Source organism: Mytilinidion resinicola, assembly GCF_010093595.1.
Source record: "Mytilinidion resinicola strain CBS 304.34 unplaced genomic scaffold BDZ99scaffold_2, whole genome shotgun sequence".
Classification (NCBI taxonomy): Eukaryota; Fungi; Ascomycota; class Dothideomycetes; order Mytilinidiales; family Mytilinidiaceae; genus Mytilinidion; species Mytilinidion resinicola.
The window spans coordinates 313,333-334,243 of NW_022985438.1; the positions used below are offsets into that span (position 1 = coordinate 313,333).

The window sequence follows — 20,911 nt, forward strand, 5'->3', positions numbered from 1 at the left end:
TCGGACTACGGAAAGTAGACGCAGTGGGGGACGTAGAGGACCCTCCGTGTCTTACAAAATGAGTCTTGCGCGGTTAGATTCGTGATCCAAAGCAACAAAAGGGGCCACCGTGGCACCTCGACGTCTAGGGCCTCACTCTTTAGGCCCCCTTGCCATCTCTTTAGCCTTTTCTACCCGTTTTCACGAATTCGTTCCCGTTTGAGCGTCATTTTTTCGCCTTTATTACATCTACCACTACTGTCCTTCAGCATCTAATAGCAAGTCGTGCTCACCATCTCTCTAGCGTTGACGCATCCAACAGGAACGATAAAGCATGCCAATGGCTACAACCAAGCCCCTGGAGTAGTGGGCATCATTATTTAGACGGGAAGTTGCACGTCATCGTTTCCTCAACACGAGCCCACCACGCCTCCACCCTAGTCATCACGTCTTCTGCTGTGACTTTTGCGCTCCACCACACCCAACCAGACTACATCGGGTGTTGCAGGAGGCTTTTTCGAAGCCGCCACACCCCAACATCGTAGTTCCATCGGACCCTTCCAATTCACGATACCATGCCGCGGTGCGAAGGTCGAGTTTTATCCTTTTCGCCCCTCCCAAGCGCCATGTTGGCCTGTGTCCGACATTTTGAAATTCGACTGCGAGCTTTTATACTCGAAGAAACCTACTAAGATCCTGAGCATGTGACTATCACATGACTTCGAGAAGAAACGGACAAGAGGAGCATCACGTATCCTGCCTAATTCCCTTTTATGTTATCTCGGAAGATTCAGTACAACAGTTATACCCTAAATCGTCACCATCTTCTTAGAGGAGGGCTCATCGACGTTGAAGGGAAATACTGCGCATCATCACTGCCAAAGCTATTCGATCTCCGCTTTGATCCCTCCGCTCCAGCCATGAACAAGTGGAATGCTCGGTTGTACACCCCACCATACTCCCAGTATCATGGTGCCCGTGGATTGGATGTGTTGAACAACACGGCTCCTTCCCACGAACTCCATTGCTGGTTCTGAGGGTGGATTGGACACAGCACCATTGTTGAACGCTCCAGCTGAAGCAGACTCCATGGGAAGTTTTCATGAGCAATTTGCTGCAGAACCATAGAATCGTTGGCAGAAGTCATTTGAGCTTCCTATTTACACTCCAGTGAAGCGTTCCAGCGTCGTTGTTGATCCTCGAACTCCGACCCATGAGGAAAGAAGTCTTGAGCTTGACTTGTGTGGAGTTTTATATCGGAGGGAGTTCGTCAAGAGCTATGGGCACGTGATTTGCACATGATCTGAGAAAGGGTGAGGTGGTGGGGGCGGAAGAGGGTTTAGGTTTGCTTCACTCTTCTGCCTGCTCAAGCCACGATCGATGGGAGCGTTGCGTTGGTGATTAAAAGTAGTGTGACGGGGTGACGTGAGTGAATAATCTCATATCTCATCCGTCACGCCCTCTCCCTTCCCAATGCCGCGAAAACATGGCGGACGCTTCCATCTGCTTCAACTCCAGCTGCTGAACACTTTTACATCTGTTCTTCGTCATTTCGTCACTAAACACTGCCTTTGACGATCCTCAGTATTCCTTTAGACCGGACTTTACGAGCATTCATTTCCTAGTAGCAATCTCTGCCATCCATTTAGATGATTATACTTCTTCGTTAGTATCTCATCTCGCTCTTCATCATCACTTCCCACATCAACCTCCACCAAACCCCTTGCTCCGACCACTCGCATGTGAGCCAGCTACTTTTTGCACCACGCGGTTCACTCAGACTCCATTACGGCCTGCTCCACGGTGTTTGAACCGCAGCACAGCGCCGAAGCCATAAGGCCTCTTCGCTCTGTTTTGACTGTCAGACCCCCGTCCGCACATTCTCCATAAAGGATTTGGCCTTCCAGTTTAAAACCTCCGACTCGAACCGATGAAGGAGGAAGCAGAGTTCGAGTGCGAGTGAGAGAAGCTTTTGTAGTCGGGGCTCGGTGCCAAGGGAGGGAGGTCATGTGATTTGCACATGACTTGAAAGAGTAAGGTAGTAAGGTCTAGAGGCGTCACGCTGTCCGTGCCGTCCTTTTATCATATGCCTAAGAGCATGATAGGATGACGGAATAACGCCATCCTATCTCCTTGAAAGAAGAAGGTAAAATGGTTAAAATATTCCTATCTCGTCTCGTACAATTTCTGTGTCGCCATTCTATCATCTTCAAGCAGCATGACTCATCATCTTCCCACTACAAACTTCCGCAACATAGGTGTTGCATACTGCTCAATAGCACTCATCCTGATCATCATTCTCCCCATCGCTTCCGTGCCACATGAGATATTGCAAGGCCCACAGTGGAAAGTCTTTGCAGCCTCAGCCTCTTCAATGCGTTTTGCTTGATGCTGTCCGTCTCATCCTGGATTATTGGCTCTGGATGTTTCTACTCCCTCGCCTGCTTAACCGGTGTAGCCATCGTAATTAGTCTCCATTTGCTTGTAGTGCCAAGACCAATCCACCAACTCCATCAGAAGAAATCCAGGAAGCTCTTTCATCTTCCAACGCACACCAACTGCATGAGAAATTCCCAGGAAGTATTCGCTCTCCCAGCCCTCACCACCTCCATCGAACATCTACCAGGTAGGTCTTTGATCCCCCCCACCCCACCCACATAACTTCGGGAATTTTGACCCACAGGAACCCCAACTCCGCCCCTGAAGGAAGGAAGTTCAAACCTAGCGGCAGACGGCTTTAAATAGGAGATATCTGGTACCAAGAGCTGGAGCCATGTGGGAACCACCTCAACTGGCTTCAAAGCTGGAAGAAGCGGCGAGTGCTTAAATGACACCTCCCTTCCTACCTCCATAATAACGCTCATATGCGCGGTTTCATCCAAAGGCCACGAGAATCCACTCCATTGGTTGATGGACCGTGAGTGCTTGATCTCTCCACCCCCGACTCCATAAAACACCCGCGCTATGCAGTTTTAACCCACTCGAACCCCAACTTCGCCTCTAAAGGAAAGAAAGAAGCTCAAAACAGGCGGCAGACGGCCCTTTATAAAAGTAACATAGTGCCAAGAGTTATGCTATTAGCAGAATCCACATCCAATTTTAAGGGTAGAAGAAACGGTGAGTGCTTGAACACCTCCCTTTCTGCCTCCATGATACCCTCCCTCATACACACAATTTGATCCAAAGACCAGGAGAACCCACTTCATACTGGAGTTTTGGGTCAAGTTTTAACACAGCACTATTGTGAGGCCGGGCAGCTGGCTTTACCAACAGCGCCACAAAAGAGTGTGAATTGAGAATCGATCTCGATTCCCAACTGCCAGCTACTTGTACGCTCACAGGCTAATGTCGCCCGCAGGCCCTGACAACTATATGCCTTTGGAGCGGACAAGTTGGACCACACGCTCCCACAACCACTATGCCAGCGTGGCGCTAGGGTTTTTGATCTTTCAGTCCCCCGACTCCATATCCGATGTGCATTTGATGTTTGATCTCCCCACACACAACCCGCCTCCATCACAGTATCGGCTGCATCGTGTTTGATCTCCCCACACACACTCCGCCTCCATCACAGTATCAGACGCATCGTGTTTGATCTCCCAATCCCCCTCCTCCATCGCGGAGATCCACACACCTGTTTGATTTCCTAAACCCCCGGCTCCATCATAAGCTTGATCACATAGTTTGACCTCCGCCCCGAACCCCCCAACTCCCTCCATAATAAAGAAGGTAGTGAACTTTAAGACGGGCAGCAGACGGCCTTTCATGAAGAAATCTGGTACCAAACTGTTGTGCCATTAGCAGAATCCACGTCTGTTTTTAAAGATAAAAGGAAGCGATGAGGCCTCCAACAACCCCTCCCTTCCCGCCTCCATGCCACCCTCCCTTCCTCCCTCATACACATCCCTTCAAGCCAAAGGCGACGACGAGAAACCCCCTCACTCCATCGACATACTCTACGATTGTTCTTGGCACAGTACCATATTCCTTCCCAGCAGCCTTCGCTATTCAGAATTGTTCTCCCCAAACCCCCAACCCCCAACCCCCGACTCCCGACTCCCATGTTTCGCGAACCTCACTCGTTTTGAACCCCCCGTCGAACCCCAACTCCTCCCCGAAGAAAAGAAAAAAAAGGAGGTCAAAACCGGCGGCGGACAGGCTCTTAGAGTCGAAAACCTGGCGCTAACCGATAGGAGCATGTGACGAGCATGCGACTTCGGGGATGGAAGAAGCGGTGAAGCACTAGCGGCATCTCCTGTATTGACCCGACGTCACACACACACACACACACACACATACACGCGTCACTAAACTAAACAACAATGGAGAAGGAAGCATAAGCATCTCCCGTATAGACCCGAGTGATACGCACCACGCATCACGGTACGAAACCGCACAAACAAGAAAAGGCAACGAGAAAGGTCAGAGATCCCATTATCATACTCGTGTACTTTTCATCCCATCATCCCATCATCCTCCATATAATACACGAAAGAAAGGTCGCCGTCCATACTCCATACTGCACAATGAAGACAAAGAGATTACCGCCTGAATCCATCACCCTCTTAACCACGGCTTAGAGAAGAACCTAGTACGGCGTATTCGCCTTCCGAATACCCTCCCAATCCGCGCCCTGCTCACTGCCCTGATGCGCACTCGCACCACGGAGCGCCTCATTGCCATCCGTGCCACCGGCGCCGTCACCGTACTTGCCGACATTCATGGGAAGACCGGTATGCGGCTCCGTCACGATGCCTTTTTTGGCCTCGTTGCCGTAGCCCGGGTGCATTTCAGATCTAGCATAACATCGTTAGTTCCGTTCACTTTTGAGGGGTTATAAAGGGGCATGAAACTTACGAATCAGAACCCAAACCAGTCGACTGTCCAGTGGCTCCATAGCCCTCACCAGCCTGTGCCGCAGGGTGGCTAGCAGGAGGGTCCTTGTGAAGCTTGTTGCGTCCGCTCCTATCAGCTTCGTAGGCACCGGCTCCGATGCCCGCAGCACCCACGCCAGCACCAGTGCCAGCAGCACCGTAATCGCCCGATCTCCTGCCCTCCTCCGTAGTCTCGCCCGCATGCTTGTCCTTGTCGCGATGCAAGAACCCGAACAGGCCACCCTTTGACTCCTTCTTCCGCTGTTTCTCTGCCTCCTTCTCCTCGAACTCGCGCTTGGCGGCTAGCGCTTCCTCGCGGTGTTTCGCGTCCCGCTCGAGGACTTTCTGGTCATATGCTTTCGAGTCGCTGAGGGGAGACGAATCACGCTGACCATAGTTGTGTTTCTCAGCCAAGCCAGCCGAGCCCATGCCGCCTACAACGCCTGTGGTGGCAAACTCGTGGTGAGCGCCAGTGGCGGTTGTTGTGTTGTCCCTGTCGTGCTTGGAGAGCTCATGCGCGCCAACACCCGCAGCACCGACACCGGCGCCCGCAGCGGCGTACTCACCTTTGTGGGAGCGGGGCTCAGTGGTATCGTGGTTGTGGGAGCGCCTGTCCCCGTATCCGGCCTGCTGGGTAGACTGAGTAGGCTGGGTAGCTGTCTTGTGCCTGTGGGAGAAGAGACCGCCTTTTTTCTCCTCGTCATGCTTAGAAAGCTCGTGAGAGCCGACGACACCGGCACCGAGAGCGCCTCCACCGACTGCGGCATCTCGACCGTAGTGGTGCTGCTGGGTAGGGTCCTGGGCGCGAGTGGACGATGGGTCGTAGCTTTGGTCGCTCACTAAAGAAGAGGGCTGCGTGCTGCGGCGCTGGTCGTATTCGTGGGCTGCAAGACCTCCGGCGCCAACAGCGCCCGTGCCGAGAGCTGCGTCGCGGCCGTAGTGGTGCTGCTGGGTAGGATCTTGGGTGCGATTGGACGATGGGTCGTAGCGTTGCTCGCCCACTGATGAAGAGGGCTGCGTGTTGCGATGCTGGTCGTACTCATGGGCTGCAAGACCTCCAGCACCAATAGCGCCGGCGCCTAGAGCTGCGTCACGGCCGTGGTGCTCGGAGGAGCGAGGGGAGCCTCCGATACCTTCTTCGCGGATGGCAGATTCGTAGGGCTGGTGGGCGTCTGCGGCAGCTTCGCGGTGCTGCGCGATAGCTCGTTGAGCGGCTGAGGATCGGAGTGAATCGCCAGCGCCCGTGGGAGAAGCGCCCATGGGAGAGGTGGTAGAGGTAGGAGAAGAGAAAGCGGCTCCACCGAGAGCGCTCGGGTCGTCGCGACGGATCTGCGTCTGGTCGCCTGAATGCTTGTTGGCTTCGTATGTTCCAGCCCCAACAGCTCCCGCACCGCCAGCCAATGCGGCATCACGGCCATAGTGGTGATCGGATGACTTGGTAGTGTCTTGAGGACCGGTGTGCTGCTTCAGAGCTTCGTCACCGCCCTGATCGGCACCAAGCTGGCCAGTATGGCGGAGCTGGTGTTGCTCGGGGCTGTTTGTGTTCTGGCCACCGGTAGTAGATGTCGGGTCATAACGTTGCTCATCGCCGTGATGCTTTCCAACCTCGTAGGCTCCAACGCCTGCAGCTCCATCGCCACCAGCGACAGCAGCGTCGCGGCCATAGTGATGTTGATCTGCGGCCTTCTCTTCTGCTTTGGCAGGGTCGGACGTGACGCGAGGATCCAGCTTGTTCGCGATATTCGACTTATGCGGTCCAGCAGTGGTACGGTCCTTCATCTTCTCAGGCTCGGGTTGCACTCTTGGGTCAAGAATGTTGGCAGCGTTGCTATCATGAGGCCCGATGGTCTTGGAGGCTGGGCCAGTATCTTGACGCTCGCGATTGGCTTCGTAAGCTCCAGCTCCCAGAGCTCCGGCACCTCCAACTACGGCGGCATCCCGACCGTAGTGGCGGTTTTTGGGATCTTTCTCCTCCTGGGCAAGTTCATCAGAGGTCTTGTCCTTCTTGTCGCGATGAAGAAAGCCGAGAAATCCGCCTTTCTTGTCTTTCTCCTCTTTGGTCTGCTCCTTCTCATGTTTCTTTTCGTCTTTCTTGTATTCCTTCTCATACTTCTTTTCGTCTTTCTTCTGCTCTTTGTCAAGCTTCTTTTGCTCCTTCTCATGCTCCCTCTCTACCTTCTTCGACTCCTTCTCAAGGCTCTTGTTCTCTCTGTATCCTGGAGCGATATTCTCCTCACGATGCTTGTCTGCTTCATACAGACCACCAGCGGCAGCGGCTCCGCCTCCTGCAAGCGCAGCATCCCGGCCATAGTGGTGCTGAGAAGTAGGCTCTTCTCGCTGGGAAGTAGGCTCATGAGCCTGAGAAAGCGGCTGTTGAGTCTGCTTAAGAGGCTGTTGGCTCTGGGAGAGAGGCTGGGTTTGAGAAGTAGGCACTGCAGAGTCGTTGTGGTGCTTGTTAGCTTCGTAAAGTCCTCCAGCACCAGCGGCTTCTTCTCCTACAAGCGCGGCGTCGCGACCATAGTGATGTTGGGAAGTTGGCTCTTCCTGTTGGGACAGAGGCTCCTGGCTTCGGGAAAGGGGCTGTTGGCTCTGGGAAAGAGGCTGGCTCTGAGAGAAGGGCTGGCTCTGGGACGTGGGTACCTCGGAGTCGTTGCGGTGCTTGTTTGCTTCGTAGAGGCCACCGGTTGCAGCAGCTCCCCCTCCTACAAGCCCCGCATCGCGGCCGTAGTGATGCTGAGAGGAAGGATCCTGGCTCTCAGGAATTGACTCCTGGAGCAGTGCATGAGGCTGGGGGGCTTCAGAGATTGGCTGTTGGCCCTGGGAGATTGACTGGCTCTGGGAGAATGACTGGCTCTGGGACGTTGGCGCAGCCTTGTCGTCGTGATGCTTAGTCACCTCATAGAGGCCTCCTGCACCAGCAGCTCCCCCTCCAACGAGCGCTGCATCGCGACCATAACGATGCTCAGACGAGGTAGGCGCTTGACGTGTATCTGAAGAGAGCGCCGTGCCCGGCTCGCGCTCATTGTCGTAGAGTCCTCGACCAGTTCCTGCTTCTGTGGAAATGAATCCTGGCTCTTCGCGCTCCTCGGCAGGTGTAGGATCGGGGTAGGCACCTGGAACATGAGGATCGAGTCTGTTTGCGGTGTCTGTGCTATGTGGACCGGGGATGACGGTTGCATGTTCCTCATCCGGTGAACACGGGTCTCCCTTGAAAGTGTGGCCGTGGCCGGCATGCTCGTGCCCATGCTCGTTGTATGCAGTCTGGGCAGCAGCTGTTGCCAGGTCAGGCTTGCGGTCGGTATTTCGGGCTTCAGTGTTGGAGAGATATCCGTGGCTGGGTTGAGTGGAGGAGGACTGGCCAGTGGATGATACACCTCTTGCTAATGGGAAGGCACGGTCACCAGTGAGGCCGTCGTTAGATGCCTGACGCCCCGAGCTGTTCGAGAGCCAGTTGCCATTACCACTATTGATGTCAGCATTCTCAGTTTTTGATATATGGTTTCGGGGTATATCGACCTCTTCGCAGTGCGGTCGGGAAGGATAGTCGATTCCTGAGTAGGGTGTCCCATTATGCCGTCCTTGACGCCAATAGTGCTCGCCTGGTCGGCAGCTCCGGGCCTCGATGCACTCTCCGGCTGCAGGCTGCCGCCAGTAGTGGTTGGGTGTGAGGAAGTAGAGGTAGTCGTGCCGGTTGTGGTCGAGGTAGTCGTGGTCGGGCTAGTTGTGTTGTGGGTGAATTGATCGTAGATAGGGCTGTGACTATGATTAGTTTGGAGATTAAAAAGAGTCTTTGAGGTTTAGAACTGGTGCTGTCTTACTGCTCAATTTCTGCACCCTTTGCAGCTCCAAGATGGCTTCCCTCGCCGGTCAATGCACCAGTGACGCCGGCGGGGTGGTGAGCACCTGCAGTGGCAGACTCTCCTTGACCAGAGACTTGATCGTCGTGCTTCTGGCCGGGGGAGCTGTGGAGGGTTAGCATGGGTGCATGGATTCGGCGTGGTCGTCTTACAGGATCTTCTTTAGCTTGTCCATGGCGACAAGGTTCTCGAGCTCGGATTAGAGAAGAGACAGGTAGAACAGGGAGGGTGTGCTGAGACACAAACCAAAGGTGCGAGGTGGGTATGAGTAGTCTGGGCGGAGCTTGTTGAAGGCTATTTCTTGTAGCAATGACCTCATCTGTCGGTAGCGCCATTGCCCGAAAGACATCACACGCAGCCACGGGACTTCACATCTGGGAAGAGGCGCACTCAAGCACGCTCCATGGCGTTGGAATTAGCCAGTAGTGGCAAGCTCCGCTGTCAACTGTGTCCCACCAGTGGCTACTTGCTGGGCTACTTGCAGCCTTCACGGGCAACATTTGGGCGAGTCTGGACGGGCCTCCCAATGCTTGCGGCATCTGCTCCCATATAGTGCAGTAGCGGGGTCGTCGGACGGCGGTGAGTGGTGGTGCAATTCACACAAACCGGCGCGTTGTCTTTTGTAGCTGCCATGACGCAGTCGATGCGTCGATCGAGACCCCACAATTCCAGGACGAGCGAGCGAGTGGCGCGTGACGACGACACCAGCCACACTAGAACCGTCGCAGGGTCTGATTGATCGTGGAAGCATGTATCGTGAGTGGGACGTCGTGGTGGTGAGTGGGGTGATGTTGAGCGAAGAACAGAAGCCTATTCGTCATTGCGAGGGTGTTTGGATGGAATACCCAGACACACAGGTGCTCTTTCTTGATTCTGGACCTTGCAACGAAGCAGCGGTGGTGGCATCGTCGCACACGCCAGGTCGGTAGCTGCTCCTTCGCAGGCCATTCCAGAAAGTGCGGAGGGAGTGCCGTCAATAAGCGTTTTCTATTGTATTGCATAGCAAGCATTCTCCGAAAGCGTGTCGCAAGCCCCCACAGGCGCAGAACGAGGTGCTTAAGAGCCTCAACCGCCCAGAATGCCACGCAATGCTTGTCAGCCCAAACCGCTCCGTATGGCCGGTGTGCCAGTACCCCCGAGGACTGCAGCACTCACCCTCGACCTGCCCTTCACACACCCGCTCCTCGCGCCTCTCGCTGCCAAAATGCCTCAAAAACAGCCTTTCCCCGCGGCGCAATTGGCCAGGCCATCCCTCCCGCAACACGCAACAGTGGCCGATGCCACCGGCTAACGCCAAACAGCCATCCGTCCCAGCCATGCCGGGCAGGTCGAGTCGCAGCGCAACGTCAATCGTTCACCTCCGGAAATCCCACCCGCCTCATTCTCTCACTCCACCCGAGACCTATTATCCCGGATGAACACCAGACGACCTCCCTCTGACCTCTTCCTCTGCGACGCCCGCGAAAGTGCTGTGGCATTGCTCCCACACTTCTACACCTTATCTCCGCCGTCTCCGCTCCTCACCTCCCGTCGCTCCACGCTCCACTCCAAATCTTACCCCAACTACACACCCCCTAAACCCGCTGGAATAACCTCGCCCGTCCGCCCTTGCCATGCCTATCCGCCAACGCATCAAGCGTGCCCTTACGCGCTCTAGCGCCGACGGCCACCCCTCCCTCTCCAAATCCACCACCAACAAGCCCGACCCCAACGTCTACCAGCCCGGCGAAAAGATGCCGCCTATGAAATACCGGCGCCCCGTTGCCCCGGAGCACAAAGAGAAGCTAGAAGCCTTCAGCTTCGCGCGGGCGTGGCGCAGGAAGAGCGGGTCGAGCCAGTACTCGCCCATGGGGTCGCGGATGCCGAGTCGGCGGAACAGCACCGCGACGAATGGGCGGAAAAGTTTCCAGACGAGTCGATTGAGCATGCAGGCGCCGCGGACGAGTTTGGCGAAAGGGGAGGACGGAGGTGTACGGGAAGGAAGTCAGGAGGAGGGGGATGTGACGAATGGTGTGTAGAAAATGCCTCAAATTCACTTTTATGGCTGTATACCACCTAGAACTGTGATGGCTAACTTTTCGTGCTCAATTGCAGTCGGCCTCTCCCGCACACACACCCATGAATCCCTGAAACCCCCACATTCCAGCGTCGGCCGCCGCTCGCAATCCATCCACACGGGCTCGCGCCCTCAGACCGGGCGTGGAAGTGCCAGTACGAAAGCGGGTGAAGCAGCTTTCTCGGCCGAGGACCTCGAGCTCGCGCTTAAGAATTCGCATCTTGACGACTCAGTTGGCCCGCTGGATACCTTTTCCCCAATGGACGCACACGAAGAAGTCAACACGGAGCCAGCGACTCAAGTGCCAACGCCGCAGGTTGAAGTGAACTCGCCAACCCCACCTAAGTGGGAGGTGCAGACGGCAACACCGGATTCTGGTGTGAAAGCATAGAACACCCGGCATGCTACTCAGAACGGAACAACCACGCCAACGTAAATATTGAACCATTAGTTTCGGCTATTGTATTTGCTATTTACCTAACATCTTTCCTGTCTTTTCCCGCGAGTTTGGCGCTTCAGCTTCAGCATTGCGATCGGTGTTATCAGATTTTGGATAGGAACTCTGGATACAGCATACAGGCATTCGTTCTTTTTTCCGCCATGTACTGTACAATTTTGCATATAGGCGATCTTACATTGTACGAATTAGGAATAATGAGATTATGACTTTTCTCAGAGAGCCACTGTTTGGGGTACTTCGATGCCCTGTCGGGAATCTGGGTGGGAAGCTAACTTCTCCGGACTGGGGATTGGAGTAGGGTTTGCATGCCTTTGTCGGTGCGTTGGCTAGCTGGGGCCCTACAGTGGTGACCTCAATTCATCAGATATCATGCTAAATGCTATGGCCTAAGACCAGAGCTACAGAACAGTGGTCAGTTACTCGGGCCCCGTCGGGGTCCGAATACAACTGTCGGGGTCACGAAAATTCCCGAGGCTTACCTGCTTTCACTTACGAGAAACTCGAGTCTACCAAGAATTCTGATCCAGTCCCTTGTAGATGCATGGAGCCATTCCTTGAGGTGGTTATGTTTGTTCATTTGAATATCGTGGATGACTAAGCCGACTAGCGCCGCAGGTGTCGTACAAAGGTGAAGATTCCCCAACGTCAACGTCGTGAAACTATCTCCGCACGCGCTTCTCACCGTCACCATCGCAGCACTTGCCATCTGCATCAAAAACCTATTTGCTATTGAGTGATCCATCCAAACCAATTGTTACATTATCGTATCTCCGACACCATTAACATCCGTCGCGACTCCATGACTCGTTGAGTACAAATATCCGCAAACAAAGTCCAATACATGAAGAATTTCTGCCAAAGCGGCCAAACCGAAACCGACACAGTGTGTCTTCCGTTCCTACTAATAGCGAAAACAACAAATAGTAAGGGCATCCGAAAATGCGTCAAATTACCTCCACAGGCATAGGACTGCTCAAAGAGACGCTCGAACTGCCATTTTTGCTGGCTTTTGATCCGCCTCCCCCAGAATCTTGTTCTGGATCCATTCGATGATCTTCTCTCCTTCTTCGTGTCTTCCAATCTTTCGCAATCTGCGTCGGATCATGACTTCCATCTCCGAGAGAGGGTATGGCTTATTTCGTTTTGACTTGCCATCTACGCGCATCACATGTGTGATGTAATGCGCAAGGCAATTATCATGCCTGTTGAAAGGCTTTTCGCAAATTGCACACTCGTAGAGCTTAAGATTCTCGTGTGTCTGTTCATGCCGTTTCTTATGCTCCGGTCGCGCGAATGTCTTGTCACAGCCCTCAAATTCACACGGAAGCTTCTTTTGATCACCTCCATGACGGCGGTAATATTTGCCGTCCACACTTCTCTCAATGTCTCTCTCCATTTGCACTTGCACGTCGCCCGTTTGAAGTGTGGAGATAAACGATTTGGTCTTTCCCCTCTTCGGTTTCTTTTTCGAGACTCTGTGCTCTTTCTTTACACCTTTGCCACCGGTAGGCGATTCGTAAATCCTCCGTTGGGGTTTTATGTCATATTCCTCAGCGTCGGACTCCTCTGTTTTGACCTGAGGGTAATCTTCAGTCGGGATATCTGGATACGAGTCCTGCTGGGAATGAAGCATTGGCGAGGAACAGGTATCGTAAGAGCTAAAGCTCTCATCAAAACTATCAGGTTGCATTGGGATGTATGCAGATCCATCCTCCATATCGAACACGGAGTGCTCGGGTCGGATTGTGTTCGTGGCACCAATACAAGGGAATACCTGCCCCGACGTGCTGGCTGGCCACTGATCGACCTGGACATTGTTGGAGAGGCTCGGTGGATGGGCATACGAGTATCCCAGATCATGGGGTCCAGCATCTGGGATGCCGTGAGCATTGTTCGAATATATGGACCAGGAATTCGAATCGGGCAGGCCCCCGACACTGGGTTGGGCCTGTGCTTGAGGACCCAGCAGTGCGTTGAATGCTGATGGAAGGTCTCTTGCCGCAGGTGAACTGTCGTTTGAATGCAGTATTCCCTGGCGTATCGGGTACTGATTCTGTTGCTGAACATAGACCCATTCCTGGGGGAAAGGCGAGTGATTCTCCATACCTCGCATTGACTGCGGCAAAGGCGTTGGGACCTCAGAGATGCATTCACAAAAAACGTCTTCGCTGGCGCTAACAGCGGTACCGTCGAAACTCGATACAGCATGAACGAAGGTGAAGTCTTCCGTTGCAGGATCTCTTTGCGATATGGGAGTCGGGGGCGTTTTAGGGGAGTAAAACGACCCCGAGCCGTAGCTCTGTGCATATGACTGTGTTGAGACGATAGAATCTCGTCGCCCTTCGTACACAGGTGTCGATGGCGTAAGTAGACCGGATGAGAGGAAAGAATTCTGTGAGTGGTAGATGTCTTTCGGCTCGTGCGAGAACTCCATGACTGGCGTTATAGGGCCGTAGAGTAAAGCTGATGGTGTATTACCTAGTCGTCATCGTCAGTTCGATTTTTCCACTGCTAAGTTCTTAGGAGCGAGGAATGGAACGACTGAAACCCTTCCAAGGACATCGCCATCTTCAACCAAGAAAGGGACTCACAAAGGAAGGAATGTTGATGTAAAAGAAGATACAGAAAGACAGAACAACAGAATCATCAACTTCGTTTTTGAGAGTGACGATAAAAAGGGGTCCTCAGTTGAGCTTTTGAAGTGGGCTTGGAAACGACACGCAGTCTGCAAAAGAAGTTTGAAACTTGTATCCAAGTGAGTATCGAAAGTCTTGTACTAACCGTTGTGCAACATATTACAGATCAACGGCGCGGTCGCGAACGCGATGGTGTTGCGTTAGAATGGTAGGTGGACTCGCGTACGATCTGGAAGTACTCTGCCGCCAGATGGCGTACCTGATGCGGCTCTGAAATCAACTTTACCCAGCTGTCGAGCTTGGGATACTGGATTCCAGGAAAGACCAGACGAGTAATATACCGAATGATGACCTGGATTGTGCAAGGTATGCAAGGGGCTGGTTCGAGTTCGTCGATGGCTCAGTAACCGGAGGACTCGGCACAGGGACAGTTTGGACGGCAGAACGAGCTGCCTTGCAGACTATCACGAACTTCAAGAGATTGGAAAAGTTGCTTTTCGAGACGCAAGGCCGCCCGCTTCTATTTTGACGATAGTGCGGGAGAAGGATGAGGAGCTCCAGACTCCTTTAAGCGCCGACAGTCAAGCGGGCCTGACCTGGCAGTGGATCAACGGACTGAACCCAGAGAACTGGGAGAGCATTGGGAACTAAAGGTGTGTTGCCCAGAGCATCGCTGCAATGTCAGCCTGAGCGCCTCTTTAGAGTTAAGAATGACACCCTACCGTTTAGCCGGTGCCGTGCCAACAGCCACATTGATCTAGACTGCCCCCTGTTTCTGCGTCAACAGCCTCGCGACCACTGGACAGCGGCCGTCAGGGGTCTCCCTCGCTTCCTAATGAGGTTAAGCATTCGGCCAACGATGGTTCAGCAAGCCGCAATCGGACCTGCATATGCGCCGGCAACTATTGCTTGCATGTCTGCACCCCACAGGAATCTGATACTCGTGAACGACATCGCCGTTCAACCATGAGGCGTCTAAGCGGCCACTCCGAAGCCACTGGATGGACCAATGAGCGGTTCAGGAGGCGGCAGCACAGGAATGCAGAGAGAAGCTGGAATTGTGCATCCAAGAAGCAGAACATGATTCGAGCTTAGTCGACGACGGTTGCCAAGCCCATGCTGTGCCACGTCCGTGCTGAGCAGCATCCGCCCACATTATACAGGATTTCTGCTTGCTGGCATAGCCTTCGATGCTCTCTCTCGGCTTGCCGAAACAATAGTGTTGAGCTACAGTACCTCCTTGTTCTGGACGGCATGCTCGGACCGGACAGCCGCAATTGGATACCGAAAACTCGTCTGGCGAGGTGGATGGCATTCTGACAGGATGACAGCCGCCTAGACGCTTTTACGTTACTCAGGCTCAGGCAAGACACCACCGGGCAGATCGCTGCAGTTGGCGATCATGATCTTCGTCTGGGGAGCGTGCAGATACGAGCCATTCGTCGCAGAAGGCGGCCGCCAGCGAGGGCGAAGCAATCGCAGTACTGCCGTAGGAGAGCTCTAGGGCAGCGAGGGTGCGGCGAGGTGGCTAGGGTGCGGCGAGGTGGCTAGGGTGCGGCGAAGAAGCTGTTCGCCTGCAATTAGATCACTATCACGACTCCTCATGGCGCTCATTTGGTGATTGCTGGAGCTGGCCAGGCGCCACTGTCAGTCGGCAGACGACTTGCCGTCAGGGTGGTGAGTCTGATCCCATTCTGTCGGTATCACGAGGGACGCATGACACTGGCAAACTCCGACTCCGTGTTGGCGTTGACTTGCAGTCGCAGGCGGCAGCATCGGGACACTCGGCGCCCGCGAAATAAGGCCCGTCCTAGGCCGTTTCGAATGCCATGTTCTCCGCGGGGGCTCACTGACGTTCACGGAATGCGCGTCTGCACGTCCGCGGCGTGGGCTATGTCGGCCTGCCACGCCCGCCTGCCTAGGTCTTGTGGCATCGGCCGACGACGCGCTCTGCTTCTGAATGGCCCACCAGACTCGCCTTCTCTGGCCGCGATGGAGGACTCGGTGGACCCGCAATTCGTTCCTCAGCAAGACGCTCTATCGAAATTCCTACCCAGCACTCTGTTCCCAATACTCCAAACTTTTCAGCTTTTCCACTGCCCCATCTAGCCTCGCAGCAATGGAAGCCGCCTTGACATGTGGTTGTAATACACTTTGATCTCCCGCAGGGTAGTACCAGCGCTGGACCTGGTTTCTGCCTCAACGGCCAGGATACATCAGGCACATTACATACGTTCGCTTCGCATCTCTTACAGCTGCCGTGGCACACGACTCCAGCCTTTCGCTGTCGCTCGCTGGACCGTACCTGCAGCCGCGGGGCAAGCGCAGCCGATTCCCCGCCTCCGCCCCCGGCGGCGGCGGCCAAGGGGCCGGTCTGAGGCCGGCGCTGATCTCAGATTAGCTTCTGTGCCGCACTAAGGCTGGGCGATCATCTACTGACGAAAGACCGGCTTTAGCGAGCTCCAAATACCCGACGTTTTAGCGCGCGCTCTCGGTACGCGTCGCGCTGCCATTGGCGCACCAGCAAACTCACGGCTCGCGCATCCGCTGCCTAGCCCGCCCTCTCTACTACGCGCCAGACACGGCCGAGTCGCTGGACCAAGGTCGCGGGGCTGGTTGGCTGGCCAAGTTTTATTGCGCTTGGTGCGACGATGCAGCGCGGCGGCAAAGTGCGCCTTGGATATGCGGGCGTGGGTGCGGAGGGGCCCTGGCATGCGTTGCTCAAGCCGCCGAGTTCGCAAGCTTGTTTGCCGGCGATTGCTGGGGAATAGTGCGTGTGGGAAAGGAGAGGGCGCCGCCCAGCACGCAAATGCACCATGTCACTGAGTAATCGCGAGCGCCTCCGCGCTTCAGAGCGTAGAAAGCGTGAGGGGAGCTGACGGAACTGGTGGGATGCTACCTATACTACCAAAGGTCACCGGACGTGCCCTGCGAGTGGGTAGCTGGGTGCTGGAGACGTGTGGTGAGTCTGTCTCTCTCCCTCACTGAGGCCCACCCACGGCCAATCCATCCATCCAGGCTTGCACGAAGCCCGCAAGAACGTCGGGTCCGTCCCCCATCTGCGGTTTTGAACAATGCCTTGTCTCTGGGTTTTGTTCGTGTGCGTTGGCTGCAATCACCGTTCGAGACTCGATGCCCCCCCCTGAAAGCTGGCAGAGGACCGCGAGCTGACGACTTGTCTCGCGATATTTCGTGGGTCGTGTCCGGGGGCTTCTGGGGATTGCGCTCTGGGCGACGGGCGACGTCTCAGAGGCTGCGGGTCTTGCACGATGCGGGTGGCGTCTCAGCGGCTTCGTCGCGCTCGTGGGCCGAGACGAAGTGTGCTCGGTGGATAGGGCTAGCGGGGCTACAGCGATTGAAGCTTAGTTTCGTGTTTGCTGTGTGGAGAGTGGGTTGGGGTGGTATGTGTGAAAAAGAGGTACATACCATACCGTACCCGTATGGATCTCCGAGCCGTGAGCAGAGCCGGGGCGCCTCCCGTTGGACGCCGTCGTAGCTCGCTGCAGGCGCCGTCTCAACCCTAGTTCCCGGAGCTGCAGGACTAGCGTTTTTCTCCGAGCCGGGCTCGAGACTCGATGAGACAATGAGGGGACGAAGATCAATCGGACTCGGAATCGGAGCCAGGCCGTGCGCCTGGAAATTTGGGGGGAGGGGCGAGGATGAAGATTGAGACTGTGCCGCATCAATGGCACGCTCCAATGGTTCGAGGATTGCCGCCTTGATGCGGCACGGCACAGCACAGCTTCAGCTCGTATGCTGCTTTCCTTCCTACGGCATGCCAGCCGATCTTCACGCTTGAGCTGCTCGGGGTTCTCGTTCTACTCGGGCAATTGAGGCATGTGCCGCGTAGGATTTTGTGCTGCACGATCGAAGGCTTGCCGATGCAGATGCAGATACAGATACCGATGCGGCGTCGTCCAGTCACACACATGCACGCACGCTCTCTCGCTCTCGCTCTCCCCATCGAGCTTTGGACCTACGAACCCGGTCTCTCATCCTAAACGGGACCGCGGCCGTTGCTCGTGCCGCCCAGATCGCTCGCTCACCTGGGTGCTTGCTGACAAGCCGCACGTGCAGACAGGCCCCTCGTACACCCCTCTGTAACCCCACTCACTCTCCCAACCATCGCCTCCTCGCTCTAAGCGGAATATGCTCGGCGCGCGCAGAGTCTCGGTTTCTTTTCCTGCGCTGGAGCTTTGCGGGTTATTGATCCGACGTCGTTGGTGAGGTTGGACGGTGGCGTGGGCGTTTTTTTCCGGGACGCGGGCACCCGTCGGGCGGCTGCGTTTGGGGAGGGGTACAGATCGTAGGTGGATGGACGGATACCTGCGTCTGTGGAGCGGGTATGACTCGGGTTGGGGACACGGGTTGGGGGGGTCCTGAATCTGGGGGTTTGGGGAGGGGAGGTTGGTATTGCATCTTTTTGAGTATACTACTGATTATGATTTGACTCTTTTGAGGACATAGGATTAATCCAGATAGGGTATCAACATGGACAAAGGGCGTCGGTGGATTGTGCTGCTTTTCGAAGCGCGGAGCGAGTCCTTTCGAATAACGTTGGAGAAGTGAGTATAAGGAAGCGGACTAAGCGCGACTTTTTGTACTCTTCGCTAATAGTTAATAGGACTACATGACGTTGTCCGTAGACCACTATCTGCTCTCGGCTCTTCCTCTCTTCCTTCTATCAGCATAAACCATAAAAGTTGTCTATTTCCAACCGTTTCGCGAAATTGGCGGCCTCGATAACCCTCAGCGTACCTGTTAGGACATGGTATATTCTTATGTTGTAGCTGATAGTCTTACTACACACAGCTTGCAGACATTTGGACGATCCACTGGAGCTAAGCAGCTGGAAACTTATAATAGATACTAGTATTTATACGGATTTTTGTTTTACGGTTCCGATTTTGGTAGAAGTCATCAAGATGCAAAAGTAATCAGCTAAACCGCCCCCTTTCAGCTCAACACAAGTCCTACACCAACACAAGTCCTACAACCCATCTTCCTCCGTTCTCAACCCCGCCCCAAAGTCCGTAAGAAACCTCCACCTCCCTTTGTCTCGCCAAAGCTTCCGCTTCCACTCATTCGCCTCCTGCGGATAAAACCCCACAACATCCCGCAGCGACGCATCATGCGCCAGCACCACCAGCACATTCTCGTCCGCATCAAACTCCGTCACGCCCTCCAGCGACCGCTCCGCCTCAGGCCCATCCTCATTAAACCCATCCGCAGGCTCATAGAACGGCTTCGTCGCGCTCTCCCGCGGATGCACCCGCCTCAGCAACAGCTCCCCAGGACACGGGACCGGGAAGCCAGCGCCGGGCCTTACCCCTTCCAACGCCACGCTCGCCGGCAGCGGCACGAACTCAGTCGGCCGGATCTCGCCCGCATGATGCGCCGCATCCCCACCCATAAGAATGAAGGTGTCGGGCGTCGTGCGCGCCAGCCCGCAGATGTGGCCCAGGAGGTGGCCCGGGGTGTCAAGCACGTAGAAGCTGCCGTCGCCGAACCAGTCGACGGCTTTGAAGCGCCCGATCTTGAGCTCCGTGGAAAACTCGACTTCCTTTAGCTCGCGCCCTTCCCATGCGTCTTCCGTCAACCAGGAGTCGGCCACCGTGGGCCACGCGGGGGGAAAGCGGGTTTTGAAGCCCGGCCCGACCATCAGCGCTGTAGAGGCTGGGAACCGCGCCGGGTTGCCCGTGTGATCCCAATGATAGTCTTGCAAACCGGGGTTTTAGCAACCGCCCACCAATCACGCCGTCGGCGGCCAGGGGAGTAAAAAAAAAAAAAAAAGCGAGCAAGAAAGAAAGAGACTTACGGCTCCAGAAAATCGCCTCCACGGCGTCCGGGTCGCGCCCGCTGTCCGCCAGCATGTCATACACGTCCTTTTCGATTTCCATGCCGACTTTCGCGTCGCGGATCTGCTTTACTACGACGGGCGCCTCGTTTTCCCAGTCCTTGCGTACGCCTAGGTCGAAGAGCAGCGTGCGGCCTGAGGGGTGCTCGAGCAGGAAGCTGTACGAGGGGCAGTTGACGTGCGAGAAGCCCGCGAGGACGGGGGGCTTGACCATGATGGCCATTGGCATGTTGGCGATGGTCGTGCTGTCGATTATCGAGACTTTGACGGTGTGGTTGGAGGGGGGCATGTTGAGCGGTGGCGGCGGTTTGGGGCCAGCCATTGTTGGAGGCGACGCCATTGCTGGATTTTGCGCCGGACAAGTGCCAGGGCTACGGGGATGCTGGGAGATGCTGGGAGCTGTTTTGATCGTGTAGCTAGCTGTTCGATTGCTCTATACCTAGTCCACATAGCTATTAGTATCTCGGAGCGAGTTGATCCGCTGACAAATGCGAGGTTTTAGAAATGCCTGCATTTGATGCGAAAGGAAGTTCTGCTGGAGATAGCTTTCTGATGGGCCGATGGATTCGCTGACACATGCGAGATTTATAATGGAAAAGGCGAGTAACTACAAGATACAATTCAATTGGAAAGTTTGTTGTGTTGCGGTTCGCCCTAGGGTTGCGAACGCTTCTAATCGATATCATTGGCTACCTTATTTACGTTGGAGGTGCCATCTACAGCAGTTCTAGAAGAAGCTGTCTAGTGTACAGCTTCACCTTTGCCCGTTGTTGCAACACCATTTTGGCTCCGGCCAACAAGCAGGGTACGAATGCGAGTCTTGGCATACAGCCACGATTACGCCACAGACCAAGAGTTGCCACTAGACCAAAGAGTACAATACTGGCACCCCTCCCTGCTAGCGTGCCTGCCTCCTATATCACTTGCCACAACATATTGCCACTCCAAATTTTAACTTGCCACCCTAAAGGTATATAAAAAGAGGAGAGTAGTAGGTGGTGGGTGGAGAGGAGGTTAAGACGAAATGTAGTTTATCCAGAGCGTTTAATGTGCGACTGAAGCAGCTTGACCACCGCCTCGTTCCCTGCCCGCTCTACCGCCTTCGATAGCGGCGTCCACCCCCATTTATCCTTCGAATCAACCTCGACCTTGCCTGTATCGAGCAACAGCTTGACTATCGCCTCGTTCCCTG

At 54.9% G+C, this 20,911-nt stretch overlaps 6 protein-coding genes across 6 annotated transcripts in view; 1 reads left to right on the top strand and 5 right to left on the bottom strand.

The window, feature by feature from the left end:
* Positions 1-4,374: 4,374 nt before the first annotated feature.
* BDZ99DRAFT_120922 (uncharacterized protein) lies at positions 4,375-5,541 on the bottom strand. Its single transcript, XM_033712521.1, has 3 exons — positions 5,447-5,541; positions 4,837-5,337; positions 4,375-4,775 (listed from the first exon to the last, which is right to left on the bottom strand). Exons 2-3 carry the CDS (start codon positions 5,280-5,282, stop codon positions 4,568-4,570), a joined length of 654 nt encoding a protein of 217 aa, XP_033582660.1. The 5' UTR covers positions 5,283-5,337; positions 5,447-5,541; the 3' UTR covers positions 4,375-4,567.
* A 4,696-nt stretch (positions 5,542-10,237) lies between these two features.
* Positions 10,238-11,464, top strand: BDZ99DRAFT_120953 (uncharacterized protein). Its single transcript, XM_033712522.1, has 3 exons — positions 10,238-10,720; positions 10,805-11,198; positions 11,259-11,464. Exons 1-2 carry the CDS (start codon positions 10,324-10,326, stop codon positions 11,155-11,157), a joined length of 750 nt encoding a protein of 249 aa, XP_033582661.1. The 5' UTR covers positions 10,238-10,323; the 3' UTR covers positions 11,158-11,198; positions 11,259-11,464.
* A 322-nt stretch (positions 11,465-11,786) lies between these two features.
* BDZ99DRAFT_457669 (uncharacterized protein) lies at positions 11,787-14,255 on the bottom strand. Its single transcript, XM_033718737.1, has 2 exons — positions 14,008-14,255; positions 11,787-13,704 (listed from the first exon to the last, which is right to left on the bottom strand). The coding sequence occupies exons 1-2, from the start codon at positions 14,018-14,020 to the stop codon at positions 12,200-12,202; spliced, it is 1,518 nt and encodes a 505-aa protein (XP_033582662.1). The 5' UTR covers positions 14,021-14,255; the 3' UTR covers positions 11,787-12,199.
* A 2,496-nt stretch (positions 14,256-16,751) lies between these two features.
* BDZ99DRAFT_493684 (uncharacterized protein) lies at positions 16,752-18,685 on the bottom strand (the record flags this gene model as incomplete). The annotated part of the gene is made up of 5 exons (XM_033723254.1): positions 16,752-17,208; positions 17,294-17,579; positions 17,909-18,188; positions 18,581-18,620; positions 18,673-18,685. 5 exons carry the CDS (start codon positions 18,683-18,685, stop codon positions 16,844-16,846), a joined length of 984 nt encoding a protein of 327 aa, XP_033582663.1. The 3' UTR covers positions 16,752-16,843.
* A 167-nt stretch (positions 18,686-18,852) lies between these two features.
* Positions 18,853-20,335, bottom strand: BDZ99DRAFT_432395 (putative N-acyl homoserine lactonase AttM; the record flags this gene model as incomplete). Its single annotated transcript, XM_033717333.1, has 2 exons — positions 19,681-20,335; positions 18,853-19,580 (listed from the first exon to the last, which is right to left on the bottom strand). Exons 1-2 carry the CDS (start codon positions 20,057-20,059, stop codon positions 18,853-18,855), a joined length of 1,107 nt encoding a protein of 368 aa, XP_033582664.1. The 5' UTR covers positions 20,060-20,335.
* Positions 20,336-20,600: 265 nt separating this feature from the next.
* Positions 20,601-20,911, bottom strand: part of BDZ99DRAFT_120987 (HET-domain-containing protein) — a 4,224-nt gene continuing 3,913 nt past the window's right edge. Inside the window, exon 3 of the mRNA XM_033712523.1 lies at positions 20,601-20,911. This exon is cut by the window's right edge and continues 5 nt beyond it. Within this exon, the coding sequence (XP_033582665.1) occupies positions 20,751-20,911 (161 nt within the window). The 3' untranslated portion in view covers positions 20,601-20,750.